The sequence below is a fragment of the Monocercomonoides exilis genome (assembly GCF_001643675.1).
Source record: "Monocercomonoides exilis strain PA203 chromosome Unknown scaffold53-602328, whole genome shotgun sequence".
Taxonomy (NCBI): domain Eukaryota; phylum Preaxostyla; order Oxymonadida; family Polymastigidae; genus Monocercomonoides; species Monocercomonoides exilis.
In genome coordinates this window covers 539,225-556,958 of record NW_027150598.1, presented here as the reverse complement: position 1 = coordinate 556,958, position 17,734 = coordinate 539,225, and the positions used below count along the sequence as shown (strand labels likewise).

At 36.8% G+C, this 17,734-nt stretch overlaps 3 protein-coding genes across 3 annotated transcripts; all 3 read left to right on the top strand.

The window, feature by feature from the left end:
* Positions 1-4,844: 4,844 nt before the first annotated feature.
* On the top strand, positions 4,845-5,838 carry MONOS_15829 (uncharacterized protein; the record flags this gene model as incomplete). The annotated part of the gene is made up of 2 exons (XM_067868729.1): positions 4,845-4,873; positions 4,929-5,838. The coding sequence occupies 2 exons, from the start codon at positions 4,845-4,847 to the stop codon at positions 5,836-5,838; spliced, it is 939 nt and encodes a 312-aa protein (XP_067720553.1).
* Positions 5,839-8,724: 2,886 nt separating this feature from the next.
* MONOS_18214 (uncharacterized protein) lies at positions 8,725-16,312 on the top strand (the record flags this gene model as incomplete). Its single annotated transcript, XM_067871212.1, has 4 exons — positions 8,725-13,075; positions 13,135-14,842; positions 14,963-15,048; positions 15,087-16,312. 4 exons carry the CDS (start codon positions 8,725-8,727, stop codon positions 16,310-16,312), a joined length of 7,371 nt encoding a protein of 2,456 aa, XP_067720552.1.
* A 41-nt stretch (positions 16,313-16,353) lies between these two features.
* MONOS_18213 (uncharacterized protein) lies at positions 16,354-17,523 on the top strand (the record flags this gene model as incomplete). Its single annotated transcript, XM_067871211.1, has 1 exon — positions 16,354-17,523. The coding sequence occupies one exon, from the start codon at positions 16,354-16,356 to the stop codon at positions 17,521-17,523; it is 1,170 nt and encodes a 389-aa protein (XP_067720551.1).
* Between the last annotated feature and the right edge of the window lie 211 nt (positions 17,524-17,734).

Here is a 17,734-nt window from a genome sequence, read left to right as displayed (position 1 = left end):
CTGCAGTTGTTAAACAAGCAACCAATAAGGCACGCATCTTGGATTTGACAAGAACAATACCAAACGCTAATACCACCTCCATCATTTCCTGACCAACAATCTTCGAAAAGACAATTCGAAGCAAACGCATTTATCAGAATTTTGTTGAAACAAGACCCTCCTCCACCACCATCACTTTCGAGCATGGCACAGGAGCAATTTTTAAAAATACTGTTATTTGTTGCAACCTCTGACACATTCTTTGCAAAGATTCCTCCTCCATATGTTTTTGTCGCCTTACAATAAAAAAATGAAGAATTATGAACAGAAAGTGTTGTATTCGGACTGTCGTGAACATAAAGTGCACCCCCACATTCAGCTGTTTCATTGATCCATTCACTCAACTCAAAGAATTGGGTCTCTGTTGTACTCAATCTGTTCTTTTTGTTCAGCAAGTTTTCGATTCTCATATTATTTATAAATGACGAATTTGTTGATGAAAATGAAGAAGAATGAACAGTTCCACAAATGATTCCTCCTTCAAGCGCATTTGTTAAATCACATATATGACAATTGTCAAGAACACTTTTCAAGATTCCACATCTCTCTTTTTCATAATTCGTCAAATGATATCGAGTGATATTGAAAAATGAACATTTTGAAATAACTTCAGAATTGCAACATCCAGAATGAAGAATGCTTCCACAATTCAAAATCACATTGTTGCTGAATGTTGATTCAGATAATATCAGTGAGGCTGTTAGTGATGTTGAAAAAAGGCTGCTCATTGGTTGATATTTTGGAGACTGATATGAAACATTGAAGAGATTGAATAAACCAAGACAATGAAAAGGAGAAACTTTCATGTTTTTTGAAGCAGCAATTGTTATTTGTTCAAAATTACACTTTGAACAAGTGTCAATTGATATGATATTCTTCGATACAAATGACTTGAATCTTAATGATAACACTCTGATTGTTGAATTTGTTTCTTTCACATTACATTTGATTTCAGTTAGAAATGCTCCAAAATTTGAAGGATTGCTAACAATCAAAGATTGATTATTTGAGCTTTCGAAATAGTTATGTTCTTTTTCTTTATAATAAGCCCCTGTCTCAAAAATGTTTGCGCAGTTTGTTGTTGGTTTTTCGCAACCATTTTGCAGAAAAAAACTATCTTGTGATTTGATAATTTCATTTGAATTTTTCAAACAACAAAACACTTTTAAGAACAAGATATTCATTATTGTTTGATATCTGAAAATGACATTCTTGTGTTTCATATATTCAAATGCTGTTTTTCTTTATCGTTTGCTGATCAATGTACCAATATAGAAATCAATAACAATACTAATAATTCATTTTCTTATCATAAAAATGAAAATCAGAATTCAATGTTTCATGAGTTTATTTCACTGTTTTCCACATGTTTCAAATGTCCATTAAAAACAAATTGCAAAAATGTAATTCAAACCGTTGAATGTGTGATGAATTAGTTAATACAAAAATAAAAAAAAATTTTTTATGGCAAAATTCAAAAAAAAAATTATTCAGCGAATTTAGAAGCTGATTCACAGCAGCTCGCTCCAAATAAATCTTCACTGTTGGAAATTCATTTTTGCAGTTGTTCTGAACTTTGCAATCAAAATCTGGCAAATAATGCTCCTTATCATTTTATTCATAATTTTCACAATTATAATTTCTTCATGTTTTTTTTGTAAACTTACTCAACAAATTCAGAAAAGGTCAAATTGAAGCAATTTTTGACAATGAATGAAGAAATGTTGTCTTGAATAAACGCATCTCTCATTCCAGAAACTGGTAGAAACTCTTTGAAATAAAGCCACATCCCTTCAACAGTGTTTGTGCATGCTCCTGTTACAGGACCCGCATAATGTCGATCGTGTATAACAATTTTATGAAAATAGCCTTCTTTTGCAAATGTTGCATATGCTCTCCAAGAATCACTCATTACAGTCGTTCCAGGCAATATGCGCTGTTTAAAAATTGGCAACAAAGAGTTTCTTGAACGATCTTTGAGGATCCATAGCATTTTTCCCCCAACTTGCTGACATTCTCTTCTTTCGATTGCCCACAAAATCCATTGTTGCCTCTTGTATTTTCCTCTTCGATATTTTCTTCGATGTAATTAACATTCATCTATTTCTTCAATCTTGACTTCAACTCCAAGTTGAATAGACTTGTTTATTAGGGGCTGTATGCAAGCCTATCTACATGCACCGAACCAAAAACCGACTGAGTGCCTGTGAATATTGAGTTGAAGACTTCCATGTTTGATGGTCATTCCTATCCAAAAAAAGAGAATAATCATCAGCACTTTTCCTATTTTGATGTGCATTTCATTAAAACTGACATTCATGAAATAACGACAGTTTTGCCCTTCATTTTTTGCACATCCAACATTTCTTCCCTGTATTCTCTCTTATTAAATTCGTTGGAATTCTATGTCTCCTGCATATAGGGACTTTTCTTTTCAGTTTGGTTCAAAACATCCATTGCTGAACTTTCATTTCATTTTTAAATGTCTCAAACAACATATGAACTTTTTTTCAGTTCAAAACAAATTTGGATTGAATCGAAAAGAAATGATCATTTTCTTTTGATTCTCTGGAAAAAAAACCATTATTTTTTAATGAAAACACATTTACGCAATTTGATTTTCATTTCAGAAAAAACATGAACACACTTTTATTTGTTAAACACAGTTATCAAAACAAACCAAAAAAATCTTTTCCTCAAAAGGTCATATTTGCCGTTCTTCCTAATAATATTCAAGAATTATTTTCTTGCTCAAATGATTTAAAAGGGACATTTTTTCTCTCCCAGATATTTGATGATAGCAGAAAATGGATTATTCTGCATGAAGGAAAGACACAAAAGTTTTTTTTCGATTTGAATTTAATATTCCTTTATTGTTTTCAAACGGAAGCCCAATTTTTATCTCGAAATAAAACAGTTCTGCTTTATAGAGTTTTTTGAATAAATAACGCTTGTTGAGAAAGACCAAAGCGCTTTGAAGATGAAATGGATTAATTTTCTGACTCAAGTTTCTTTTCAATGCTGATTTGCATCCATGGAAAAAGTTCGCTTACAAAAAGGGGATGCAATGAAAAAAGATGCATTTGACTAAAAAACAGAATAAAAAAGCAAATTGCTTATTGGCAACAATGGATTCACAAACAAAATTAAAGGTTTTTTATTTATTTCTTTTTTTCTTCATTGATTCATCTATTTATCATCTTTTTATGAAAAATATTGAAGAAAATATTTAAAGAATAAAGAGATAAAAAGATTTACAAAAAAGTTATGAAGAATTTGATTCAATGCTGTTGTCCAATAATTTTTCTTTCCGATAGATTGAAGATGAATAATATCTATTTTGCAAAAAAAGAAATAAAAACTCGGAAAGAATGTTTTCCAGGATCTTTCAAAACAATCATAAACAAAGAATCATGAAAGAGGATTGGAAGAAGAAAACATATAAAAAAGAAAGATCGGCAAGTTCCAAGTATATGGACCATCGATAAAAAATTCTTTTCATAAAGAATACGAAAGAAAACGTTATATTAATTAATTTAAAATTAGTTTTATTTGTCGAAAATGCAATGTTAATAACTTTCTATTTCTTCATTTGATTTATCCCATAATTATTTTCAAACAATCATTGTTTTTTATTCTTTCATTTTTTATCAATTGAAAACGTTGCACATTTTTCCATTATTGTCTTTGTTGTGCTCATATCTTGAGAAATACAAAACATTTGCATGCCAACTCTTTTCAATGTTTTATCAACCGAGATTGATACAATTGAGTTTTTTCTTTCAAACAGGTTATTTCGAGCACAAAAGAATGCACGAATTTCGAAAACATCAAAAAATGGTCAAATGTTGAGAATGAACAGATTTTTCACAAATAAAATTTATGATTGAATATGCAAATCAAAATTCAGTTTTTTCGTTTATTTCATCGACGATCTTGATTCCTATTCATTTTCAACAATTAGAATCTTTAGCAAAATATCAATGATAAATTTATTTATTTTTTCGTATCTTTCCCAAAAAAGAAAAAACGAAAAAAGAAAAAATTTGAAGACTAAGAGGATTTTTCAACATTTGTTCTTCAATTGCAATCTTCTTCATTCAGCAGAGTTAACAACGGAGTTTCAAATCCGTGTTCTTCGATATTCAATCTTTTGAACATCTTCGAAGTCGAAGTTGTTGGATGCACGTACCAAACACTCGGATCTGAAGGATTCAAAAATGGAGGAGCTATGACTTTTGAGCTGAAAGTTGCAGATGGACATCTGAAGATGAGGAAAGTGGGAGTGACGGACAGAATCTGCAGTTGTTTTGAAGGATGTGTTAGAGGAATCTATTTGACATGTGCAACAGACAACAATGATACATATTCATTTTCAGAGATAAGTGTTGGAGGAAACAAGGCACACCAGGGAAGAGACATGTTCATTGTGGCGAATGATCTGATGAATGATGTGTATTGTGAATTGTTTGCGTTTGTTCGACTTTCAAAGGAATAGGAGGGTTTTTGGATCTGAGATGTTGTTATTCGATCTATGGGTTTTCTTTTTCTTATTTGGTGTTTTCTGAGAATGAAGCATTTGTTGGAAGAAACATGTTCATATTGAGCTCCGATTTAAATGCCTCTGTTGTCATTGAAAGGTTGATGTTTGATTGGACTGACTGGAGAAACACAACAGCTTTCTTTGGGGAAGATGAAGTGAACTTTACAGAAGGCATTTCTTTGGACATGCTGCTATTCAAATACGTAAGCAATTCTGTTATGATCTCTTTAAATGGAAGGGATGTCATTGGATGTGGATCGAAATGGGTTCCTTGTCTGTCGTTTTGGGAAGGTATGAGGCATTTCAGAGAATGAATTCAGTTCAAAGAAATCAAAATCAACACAAGTGCAGCCATTTCAGACGAGTGTGACCTTTCAAACAGCTCAATAAGCCCAGCTGTTCCTTCTTCTCCTGGTTATCCTTCTTCTTCCTCTTCTGATGAGACTTCCTCTGATGAATGCACAATCAATGTGGGAAAAGCTATTCAATCTCTTTCTGAGCCTTCTGAGGCTGTGCTCACAAACAAGCTTATGCTCACCTTCACATCCATCAACATCTGCCTGACTTCGTCTTTCGAAATATCGCAAAAGGAACTTCTTTTCACCGAGACGGAAACAGTTTCGCTTACCAAATGCTCATTTGCTGTGCAGACAGCAGAAGAAGGCTTTTTGTTTGTGCTTTTCCATGTTTCGTCTGGAACACTTTCGATTGAAGAGTCCAAAATGGCCGAGCTCTCCTTAGCAACATCGGCCATCCGACTTGCTGCGCCGGCTGCACATTTTGTGGCAAGTGCATTTTCTGTTGATGTTCTGAATTTTGCAGATGGATTGTTTATTTCTGTGATCGATGCGGAAGAGAAGCGGAATGAGGAATCAATCTTATCAGGGAATGGCAAAGAAACGAATGCGAGCAAAGAAGCGAGCGAAATCAGACTGGAGAATCTTCAGTGGCTTCTCATCCGCAGCACAAATGCGAAGGCATCGATCATTTCTTATGAGAGCACGTTGTCTGTTGCGCTGGCGATGGATAACTCGACATTCAGCAATTGCTATAGCCAGTTTCTTCTGGAAGGAGTCTATTTTGTATGGATAAAGGAAAGCTCGGACTTTTCGACTTGCTGCTGGGCAAATGAGGGATGCATGCAGGTTAATCTATCAACTTTTGAAGGGTGCGCATGTTCAACGACTGAGGGAAAAGGAGGCGCAATTGCATTGAATTGCTTGTACAATCCAGACAATTCAAATGCTTTTTTATAAGTATTGAAAAGGTCTTCCAATTACTTTTCGCTAAGTCAGGTTTTCTTTTAACAGAGCTAAAGAAGATAAGTATCTTTTCATAATTTGCCGATCAATCTCTGACTTAATCAATGAAACCCTATTTGTAATGGATTTCGAAGAACTGTCATTCGATAAGACTAATGCAATCTATTGCACTGATCAGCTGAACAAAGTTCCTATTGATTTGGTCTTGTTTATTGTGTTTAAAAAGTCAGAGCGGATATTTGTGTCTGTAGAAGAAGGGACAGACAATAAGGAATGTGGTTAAAGATCAGATTCGTGTGCCACACTCAGCAAGTCTGCGCTGCATCTCAACGAAGGATCATCTCAAAAAATGTTTGTAATGGGAAAAGTTATTGTTCAATTGAAACAATCATTCATCGTGTGATGGTTCAGGTTGTTGGAGATACGCAGGCTGCTGTTTTATTTAGCTCGGGAAATCACAAAATCAGATGGAAAATCGAATTATGTTGTATCCTCTTCGCTGGAAAGCCAGTTTTTGAAGATAAACATCGTATTTGGATCGGGGTTTGCTTCATCGCATCACTCTGTATTTGGAGTGAGGAGCGGAAATCTGACGCTCGGCGACTGCGTAATCACATAAGAAGATTCAGAGTAGTTGTTAAACATCATTATTTGTGTTGAGCGTAATTGTTGATGTTTAAATAATGTTTCTTTCTCGGTGATCAACTTGCATGAATCAAGGAAACAGCCATCAGCAGAAGCGTTTTGTGAAAAATGATTTGTTCGGATTTCTTTTGCTTTAACTTCATCTAAATCTCCTTCATCTTTGTATTCTTCGTTGTCTTTATAAATGCAAATAGCAGGTAAATCATTAAATGAGATTTTCTCAAACTCCACTGCAGCATTGACTGGAGTTAACTTCAAAGAGTGGTCTTTATTTGTTGTGTCTGCTGTTTCCTCTCAGTCACAAAATTCATTATCAATGCAAGTCTTTCCTCTTTCATATCGTGCAAAGAAGCAAATGCTTGATCTCTTCAATATTCTGGATTACTGCCATAAATTTTTTTTATTGAATTCAGTTTGAAAATTCTTTTAGAAGATCAAATTGCACACAATAACAGTTCCTTGAAGAAAGCTTTCAAATAATGTTATTCATATCCTAAATATAGGTAAAGAACTTTCAAAATAGAATGAAAACACAAAGATTTTATTTGTTTTGAATAATAACAGTCAAAAATGATGATGTGAAAATTAATAAAAAAGTTTAAAGCAAACAATAATAAAATAAAACAATTTAATTCCTTTTTATGAGATGATAAAGCTCCAATCCTTCATTAATAAATTTAAATAAAAATTGGATAGTTTTGAAAAAATTGTGGGATAAATCAAATGAAGAAATAGAAAGTTATTAACATTGCATTTTCGACAAATAAAACTAATTTTAAATTAATTAATATAACGTTTTCTTTCGTATTCTTTATGAAAAGAATTTTTTATCGATGGTCCATATACTTGGAACTTGCCGAAAGATCTGCTTTGAATTGGGGAAGAAGATTATTGATGATTCAAAAGAAATTTTTTGGTAATTTTGAATGCTTTGAAGATGAAGCTCGAGAAATAAAAGAAATATAAAAAAAAGAGAAGATGCAGTCAAAACCGGATATAATCACATCGGGTTTTGCACAACTTTTTGTGACTTTATCCGATTGTGATTATACACGATGCTGCTTCACACAGAAAAAAATAAAAATTAATTTTAGAAATAATTAATTTTGGGTCAATTTTTTCATTTTTGAAAATTCTTCACAAAAACACTTTTTTCACTTGCTTGAACAATTTTGATCATTAAAACACATTATTTTGACTTATTTGAGTATATTTTTGAAAAAGCGAAAAATTAAAATTTTTGATCAAAAAATCAATTTTTTATTGAAAAATGAACCCACAAAAAAACATAATATGTTTGTATATTTTTATCCTTGTGATTGTCTGAAATGGAAAATGAATGAGAAATAGGCAAAAAAGTAGGTGCTTGGAAATATGTGACAATTAACGATGTTGATAATATTCGATGTGATTTTATCCGGTTTGGACTGTAATTGTGATTGACAAAACAAAACTGCTCAGAAGAAATAATGATGATTCAGAAATTGTGAAGGGACAAAGCGAAAGACAAGGAAGAGAGATGAAAGGAAAAAATTATCTTTAAGATTCTTCAGAATGACGTTTTCGAAACAACATCGGTTTTGAAATGATGTGATTATTGATGTGAATCAAATAAACTTTTCAAACTTTAAACACATCTCTTTATTTATTCAAAGTTTTTTTATCAAAAAAGCACATTTCATTTGAAATTATTATCATTCTTTATTTTTGAATTTTTTTTCTTTAAATACAGCCTGCACATGCAAGAAAAGAATTATCTTCATTGAAATAATAATTATCATGGAAAGGACATTCCATCTTAGAGATTCCATCATTGAAAAAGCATCTAAATTGTTGTCATTCCAAATTAAGATGGGAAAAAATCAAAGTGATAAAGAGAAGCAAAAAAGAAAATTTCGATAATGAAATGCACAAAAATAAATGAAATAATAGTTATTTCAAATGGAAGTTAGAGAGAAAGAATTTGTATTTTTTCAGTGCATTATATTCTTTTTGATAAGCATTCAAAAAATGGTTAAATAAAAAAACCATTATAATCAAATTACCATGATTCTTTATGTTTTGGCTGAGTGTTTGTGTTAGATATTTTGCGGTACAGATAGAAGTGATACACAAAAGAATGGACATTTCGTTTGTCACATTTTTGCTCAGTTGGAAAGTCATATTTTTGCATTGGGAACCGTTGTTCAACTGTTCAGCGGAGTGCACAACTCATCAGCTGAATTAAAGGAAATAATGTTGGAAAAGCAAGGTTATGATGCAGCATTTGATATTCAAGCAAAATCATTCCTGCACCTTGATGACTGTGTGTTTGTGAGAAACAATGAGTGGAATGGTCATTTTTTGAGGAATGGAGGGACATGCTCTCTGATAAACACAACTTTGGGTGTTGGAAATGGTCAGGAATGCGGAATGATATGGAGTGTGGTGGAGATGGAAGGGGGTGATTTGTCTTCGTTGTTTGTGAGAAACAGTGAGTTTGAGGATGTTGAGTTTTGTGGGAGTGGAGGCAGCATTTTGAGAGAGGGGGCAGGAGGTTTTGAATGCGTTCAAAACTGCAAATTTGCGAATATAACAAAGAAATATTGTGAAATAGAGGAAAAACAAACTGGGAAAGAGAGGATGATGAGGATGAGCAAAATGGAGGACTGTAATGTTGAACGATCGATGAATGTGCTTGAGGGAGGGATTGTGAGCGCAACAGAAGGATCTGTCAACTTTTTTTGTAACAATTGCACATTTTTTCAGAATGAAAGAACGGATCTAAAGACGAAAAACACTGAACAAAATGAAACAACACAAAATCAGTCGTATTTGAATGCTGAATGGAATGGGTGCACTGCTCCATGCGGAGGAGCGTTGTATGTGCATGACAATTCGAGTGCAACACTGACAGTTGAAAATTCATCATTTGTGAAGTGCAATGCAACTTCAACGAGAGGAGGAGGAATATACGCTTTTAGCATTGCTGAATGCACTGTGAAGCATTGTTCATTTGTTGAGTGTTTTTATTTTTCTGAAAAAGATTTCGGAGGAGCAGGAGCAGAAATAGAAGGAATGACAGTTCAAGTTTTTGTTGAAAATTGCCTATTCAAAGATGGATGGTCAGAAAATGATGGCGGAGGACTTGGAATTTGGAAATCAAAGACATTCAATACAAAAGATTGTGTTTTGAATTGTTTTTTCTGCAATTGCAGTGGCAATAATGAAGCAAGCACTGATGGAGGAGGATTTTTCAATTGGGATGCAAGTGATAAAGTTGTCTCTCGCAATTGCCTTTTTCAAGGATGCCATTCAGATTGGAGAGGAGGAGCCGTAAGTATGATGACAAAAGGATATAACGAAAATTTAATGTGGTTTTGCTTTTTCCACAATAACACAGCCAAATTTGGTAACGATATTCATGAGGACGATAATTTCACAGATTCCCAAATTGCATTTTGTTACTCAACACAATCTGAAGGGGTTAGGTATGATGCAGGTGGAGATAAAAGCGATTGGCTTCCGAATGATGGAGGGAAATGTAGATTTGTTACCTCAATTCAAAATCATTCAAATGCAAAAGACACATATAGCTGTGGATTGAATGAAAGCTGTGCATGCCTCACAATCAGCCATTGTCTGACTCAAATGATTGTGGGGTTTGTGGAGGAAATCAAGGTGTTGAGTGGAATAGTTGTGGAAGGAAAAGGAATTGATGTTGGGGAGAAAACAATCACTGTGAATGGAATTTCACCAGCTGGCTCATCCATTGAAACAAATTTTAAGGGAAATGGATTGTGTCTGTTTTGTGTTGGAACAGGGGAGTTGAGTGTGAGCGATCTGTCAGTGGTTCACAACACCTCATATGAAAACAACAGGCAATGCAGACTGTTTGAGGTTGAGGGAAGTGGGTTGATGGATGTGAAGCGAATGAACATATCGATGGATGCAGCTCATTCAGAAGAGAGGAGCATTCAGAACTCACTTGTGAAAGTGGACGGGGGAGAGTTGAAGATGCTAGATGTGAGATGGGGCAGAACATTCGGCACCACAAGTGTGATATCACTTTCTCAAGGATCATCTGCTTCATTGTACCTGGATAACGGTGTGTTCAGCAATATTGTGAGAACAACAGCCGGATCATCGTTGATGAGTGTGGGTGAAGGGTCACAGTTGATAACTGTTGAGGGATGCACGATTGATGAGAGTGGGAGTGTAGATTCTGATTTTGGAGGTGGTGTGATGATTGAAATGGGGAACGTTGGTTCATTAACGATGAATGGAGGCGTTATAAGAAACTGTTATGCATCGACTATACAAGGCAGAGGAGGAGGGATTGGACTGAAAGTGAAAGATACAGATGCAGAGTTTCAGATTTCATCAGCATTTGAAGGGAACAGAGCCAAATGGGGAAGTGATATTTTTGTTGACTCGATCAACTTGGAGTCAATAGCAAAAAGTGGGAAAATCACTTTATTAACCGCTTCATTTGAAACGATAAACAAAATTCGGGGTTTAGATAATGGAGACGATTCAATTCCAATTCCACTTTGTGCTTATCTGATTTCTTTGCCAGATGAGATCTTTGTGAGTAATATTGACGCATTTAATCACTCTCTTTGTGGGTTTGCTGAGTTTCCCTGCCTGACATTGAAGCATTGTTTGACGAGGCAAGAAGAGGAAAAGAAGATTGTTATCGATGGGATGATCGAAGTGAAAAATGAGCTGACATTTGACTCATTGAAGCACACAATCAGGGGGAAAGATGGAAACAGTGGATGGAAGGTGATTGATGATTCTGATGGAAGTGAAGGAAGCATGATAACTGTGGATACAAATGCGAATTTGAGATCACTCATATTCTCTGTTCCATCTACTCTTCCAAATCACGAAATATTCTTCAGTTCTTCATCACAATCATTTTCGTTTGATAGCTGCTCACTGAGTTTTCAAGATTCCCAATCAGCGTTGTCTTATGTGTTTTTGTCCGTATCAGCAGGTGATGTGTCTGTTTCATCTTTTGTTGTATTATCCTTGATAATTGGGAACTGTCCGCTGGTCAATCTTGATGGAAGAAATGCTGCTGGCACATTCACCTCCATAAGTGTTGAGGATATGAGTTCGATAGCTAATAGTGTTTTGTTTGGAGTGGCTAATGGAGCATCTTTAACGATTAAAGATTCAACACTTTCAGTGAAAGCATATTCACAAAAAGATTTGCCATCCGAATCAATTCGAGTGATTTGCACAAATTCTGCCAAGTTTTTGAAGCTCACAAGCAATAAAATCAGTGGATTCAAAGGAGATGGAGAAAATGGAGGAGCAGTCGAATGCACGCTTTGGAAGGAATGCTCTCTGGAAATAGATGGAGGGATGATGTCTGGGTGTGAGAGCAAAGGAGGAAATGGAGGAGGGTTGTGTGTTGAGATGGAAGAAGGATCGGCATTCGCTGTGGGAAACATGACGAATGCTAACAAAGTGAATGAAATAACTTCAAATGTTGAAAGTAATTTGTTTCAACTTGAGAACTGCAAGGCAATGCAAACAGCAGATGGAGGGTGTGGATATGGAGGAGGGATTTATCTTCATTTGGCTGATGGGACAAGCTCATTCACTTTGAAGGATGTTTCATTTTCTGGATGTGATGCTCAAGAAGGGAAAGAAATCTTCATCAATGTAAATGATCTTTGGCTTGTGATTGACAGGAGATCGATTGGATTTGAGGTTGATTTGAACAATTTTTCAAAATTGAATGGATTTGAGAGATCAACGCTAAACGAGGCATTTGCAATACCGCTGGTGGTGTATTTGTGGGATAACTTTTCTAAATCTGCCTTCGTCGGAGGATTATCAAGCCATGATTTTTCGAAGTGTGGATTTGAAGAGTTTCCATGTTCATCCATTTCAAAGGCAGTCACAATCCATTTTGAAGGGAAGAAAAAGAATGTTGCTCTTCTTGAGCCATTTGTCTTTGAGGAGGAATTGGGGATGACTTCAAATGAATGGAGCATTGCATCCAAAGAGAATGAAATGAAGTGTGAAGTTTCTGATCAGAAAAAGGGAACACAAAATGGATTGATTGAAAGCTCAGTCAGTGCGTCAATGACTGGTATTGTATTTTCTTTGAGGAAATCACTGATATCTCATGAAAGTGTATTTGAGTGTCATTCAGGGAAGCTCACACTGAATGAGTGTGGAATTGAAGGAGGGTCTGAGTCTATATCAGCGGTGTTTGTGAAAGCTGTTGGAGGGGTTGTGGAGGTGATTGAGTTTGCATCAGAGAGAGTTGCTAAATGGAGTTCAAGCATTTTCATTGTTGAAGGAAATTCCGAAAGTGTGCCTTCGATGAATATGACGAATGGTAATTTTGGAGAAATCGCATTTGGCGGCGGGTGTGTTGTTGAATGTCATAATGGAAATATTGAGAAGATAACAGGATGCTCATTTTCATCGATTTCTCGTTCGAAGGGAAGTGGAGGATGTGTAAGTGTTTCGAACAATGGAGATGAAAATAGAGATTACAAAGTGGAAATGTTTGACTGCACATTTGAAGGGTGTTCTGTTGTTGGAGAGGAAGAAGAGATCGGAGGGGGAGCACTATTTTGTGAAACATTTGCAAAAACGAATATTGTGGTGAGTAGATGCACTTTTTTTGTTGTACAGCACCACACGAAGAGGAAAATGTTGGATATGGAGGAGGAATTATAATGAAAATACTGAGAGATGAAGAGGTAAATTTTGTGATATCATCACCCGTTTTTTCATCTGGCAAGCCAAATAGTGCAAATTATGGGAAAGACTTATTTGTTTCATCTTCATCGCTTATCAAGAGCATCAAAAACGAAACCCTGCCATTTGTGAATGATAAATTGGAGATGCTGACAGAAGACTCAATGAGAGGATATGACGGAGGAAATAAAGAGTGTGCAATCCCACTGATCTATTTCTGGAAATCTATTGGATCGAGCGTATATGTTGCTGAGGAAGGATACAATGTGGTTGTGTGTGGGTTGTTGGACTATCCATGCCGATCTGTTGATTATGGGATGAATCGTATACACAGTTCAACAGTTGAGCAGATGACCATTCATGGGGTTTGTGATGTGAGGAGTGTGATAGAGATGAGCGGGATGAAGGTGGAAGGAACAAATATGGAATCAGACAAAATCCAATTTGCTCAAACACTTGAAGGGGATGAGGATGCTGCTGTTGAATGCAAAGGAGTTGTTCTATTCAATGAAGTGGGGATACTAATCCCCAGCCACTTTGATAACGAAGCAAGCATCCTCATCCAGACAGGCACCGATGCAATCAAAACGAGCGTTGTGAGCTGTTCAATTCATTCACTTGATGATGCCGAAGGTGAATTGTCATTTGTATTGATAAGTGCCTCAAAAGGAATTGTTGAAATTGAAAAGACAAAGATATCAGGATTTTCATCGACGCATGAGGTTATGAGTATATCAGCTTATTGCGCAGTGTTAATGAACAACGCCACATTCGAAGATATTTCTTTGAGCGGGAAAAGTGTTTTGGTCTTGACTGAAAGTGTGACTTCTGGAAGCAGGAATGATAATTCAGAAGAAGAGTGGAATATTCTATTTGGGCAATGCACTTTTGTGAATGTGAATCACAGCACAACTAATTATCCGTCATTGCTTTGCTGTGATGTCCCAAATGAAGTGAGATTGATAATTGAGAACTCAACGATTGATAGCTGTGGTTCGGCAAGCTCGAATGAAGGAGGAGGAGTGTTTTTTCTTCTCAATGAGAGGGGAAAGCTGGAGATGAATCACACAAATGTGAGAGAGTGCTTCTGTTCGAATGCTGGGAGAGGCGGAGGAATGTTTTTGAAATCACAGAGTGTCTCACAGAAGGCATTGCCATTTGTGCTGTCGAATATCACATTCCGAAGGAATGTTGCATCGAAGGGGAGAGATGTGTTTGTGAAGTGCACTGACCTTGATTCACAGATTAGTGAATCGCAGTTTTTAATAAACTTTGGAGAGCCATTTGTGAAGGACCTGGCTATATGGGGATGCACATCAGACAATTATGGAGATGAAGAGGATCTTCTGAGGAAGGTGTTTATATTCAGAAGTGAATTCATATTTGTGTCTTCGATTGTGGAAAACAGCAGCAACAGTAAACAGTGTGGGGAGATGAAGGGCGCATGCTCATCACTGAATGTTGGGGTAAGCCATATCATCCCATCTGCTTTCTCTCAGCTGTTTATCTGGAATGAAACCACATTAACTTGTTCGTGCTCCGCTCAAAATGTGACAATCAAGTCGATGGAATCGAATAGAAATTCAGAGATAAAAGTGCGTGAGATCAATTTGGGCGATAAAGAAGCTGTGACAACTTCGGGGTCTGTTCGATTTGAGAAAGTGTTGTTTTTTTTTTGATGGGGCACAGAATGTTATCTGCTCGTGCTTGATACATCAGCTGAGTGGATCTCTTATTCTGGAGTCTGTTTCATTTCATTCAGAGAGCAGAACAACAGAAAATTCACACATCCTTTTGATGCTTCTCTGATTGTTGTTGAAGATGGGTTGTTTGAGGCAAATCGGTGCAGTGTTGACCATTTGAAATTCTCGAATCCTGTGTTTCAGATATTGCACTCAAAAAAGCAACATTTGAAGATGTGAGAGTGGATGATGTGGAATGCAAGAGTTCGTTGATTGAATGTGGAAAGAATGATAAAGTGAGCGTTTCGAAGTTGGCAGCTGCAAACATTGGGTTGGAAGAAGAGAGCCTGATATCACTAAAAAACATCCATTCTTCACTCGTTTTGTCATTGATGGTGTCGTCATTCACAAATATCAGCCGATCGACTTGTGGGTCTTGCATTGTTTGCACAAGTCAGCCAATGAGTGGATTTGAGATGTGCAACTGCTCTTTTCAAGAGTGCTCATCATATTCGCCAAAGGGGAGCCAAGTGGCGATAATATCTGCAGAGAAGATATTGATGGAGTCATGTATGTTTGAGGGGAGTCTTGCCTCAGTTGCAGAATGGAATGTGATTTCTGATGAGTTGTGCAAATGGAATGGGTCAGTTGTTGACTTGTCGAAGAGTGAAGCAGTTGTGAGAGATACCACGATTTGCAATTCATCAAAGGGAGGGATAAGTGTGAGTGGAGGATCTGTGATGATTGAAGCAGGCAATTTCAGCAACAACAATCCGAAGATAGCAAAATATCCATCAATACGAAGAAATGTTATCTGCTTTGATGATGGTGAGCTGAACTTTGAAAGCCTAAAGGGAGGAGATGGACTGAAAGATAATACTTCACTCTGGGTATTAAACAAAGGTTGCCGCTTTGGTGGTCTTATTTCCGAGAGGGCATCTTCATTTTTCATTCCTGCGTTGGAAAGTGTTACAGCAAATGAAGAAGGGGCAGAGGTGAAGCTTGTGTTCAAAGGAATGTTGCTTCTTCCATGCAACTTGTCGTTCATCATTGTGAGGCAAATATACGACGAAAAGCAGATAGAAAAGTTCAGCTTTGATGAAAGCAGATTCGAATCAGAAAAGGAAGTGATAGGCCGACTGGCAAAGAAAACGATATTTGATGCGGATGAAGAAGCAGAAGTGAAAGCATGTGTCCAGTTTGGGAGCAAGGATGCACCATTTCAAACAAAGGAATTCATTCTAAAGAACAAATCAGAAACACAGGCAAACAGAAATGAAATACTTGTTGAAGGAGGAAAAGAAGGAAAATCTTCATGGGTGTTGATTGTAATTATCATGGCTGCTGTTCTTTTGATTATTCTCATCGCCCTTGTCATATTCGTTGTCCGATGGAAAAAGCAAAAAGAAGAACACAAGAGTTGGAAGTGATTGTGGAAGACACAGTGAGGAAGGATCCGAAACTGATTGAGATGGTGACGATGGAGATGTCACCTGAGGCGGAGTGGCGAAGAGCAGAAAGGGAGGCAGAAAGGAAGAATGAAGATCGGAGAAAGAAGAGAGTGTACGAGAAAAGCTTGGTGCACTCAGAGTCATCTGAGCATTTGTTAAGTGAGAGTGGCTCCACTGAATATATTCTTGGAAGAGATTCAGACAATATTCCTCAATGGATGCTGGAGAAGGTTGATGATGAGGAGGAAGCAAGAAAGAGAACACCATCACCATCAATTTCATCCACTTCAACAACTTCAACAACTGATTCAGACTCAACTTTTGTTCGATCAGAGAGTCTGTGCCCAACAACCTCATCGATGTCGAATCTGGTGGATGCAATGGCCTGTTCGTCTCCTCATGAGAAGCTGATTGTGGATCTGAGGGATTCACTGTTCATGCTGCTTCATGGAAGAAATGAGAAGAAGGAGATGGCGATTGGCACTCTGCAGGAGAGGGAGGCGACAGCTGCACAGATCCTGTTCTGGGTGGCGAATCTTGCACTCCACTCATTTGACGAGATGGAAAACCCTCTCTCTTCTCTTGCAAATCTCAGTCCTCATATTATATTGTTCTCTGAGCATATGGTCATCTGCATTGCCATGCACTCAGACTGTTCATCAGACTCGGATTCGTCGTCTATCTCTTCATCAATAGTTGTAACATCTGACAGCGATGATAATGATGACTCTCTTCCATCATCTGCATTTGAGGATGATGAAGACAACAGGAAGGAATGCATGCGATGGAAGGCGCCTGAATTGTTTATCGACAAGAAGATGGGAGCAACAAAGGAGTCTGTTGTGTTTTCAATCGGAATGATGCTGTGGGAGTGCTTGACACTTCAGATCCCATTTGGGGAGTTTGAGGCAGAGGCGGCAGCACAGAAGATTGTGAACGGAGAAAGACCAAAGTTGGAAAGCATAAGAGAATCATCCATGAGAGGGATTGTGGAGCATTGCTTTTCAGAAGGGTGTGGAAGCCGGCCAGCGCTTGTCGAGATAAAGCGTGAATTCATCCAGCGGTTCCCTGCTGGAGCAGTGATTCTGACAATTTCTGATGCGATTGACATTAACAGCGAATCAGATAATGAGTATGAATCAAGTGAAAAGAGAACAGATGAGGTTATTGCTTGTTCTGGTGGAATGTGATAGTGTGAATACTGAGATAAAAAGAAAGCAAGACGCATGAGTGTCCTTATGCAGCTACTGCGTCATAGTCAGCACAATCTCTCAGAGAAGCAAAGACAAGCCGAAAACAACTTTAACGCTCATCACACATCTAACACAAAGAAGGATTAAAAGAGAAATTTGAAATGGAATATTTACAGCAATTGAATAATCACACACGTTTGATATAAAA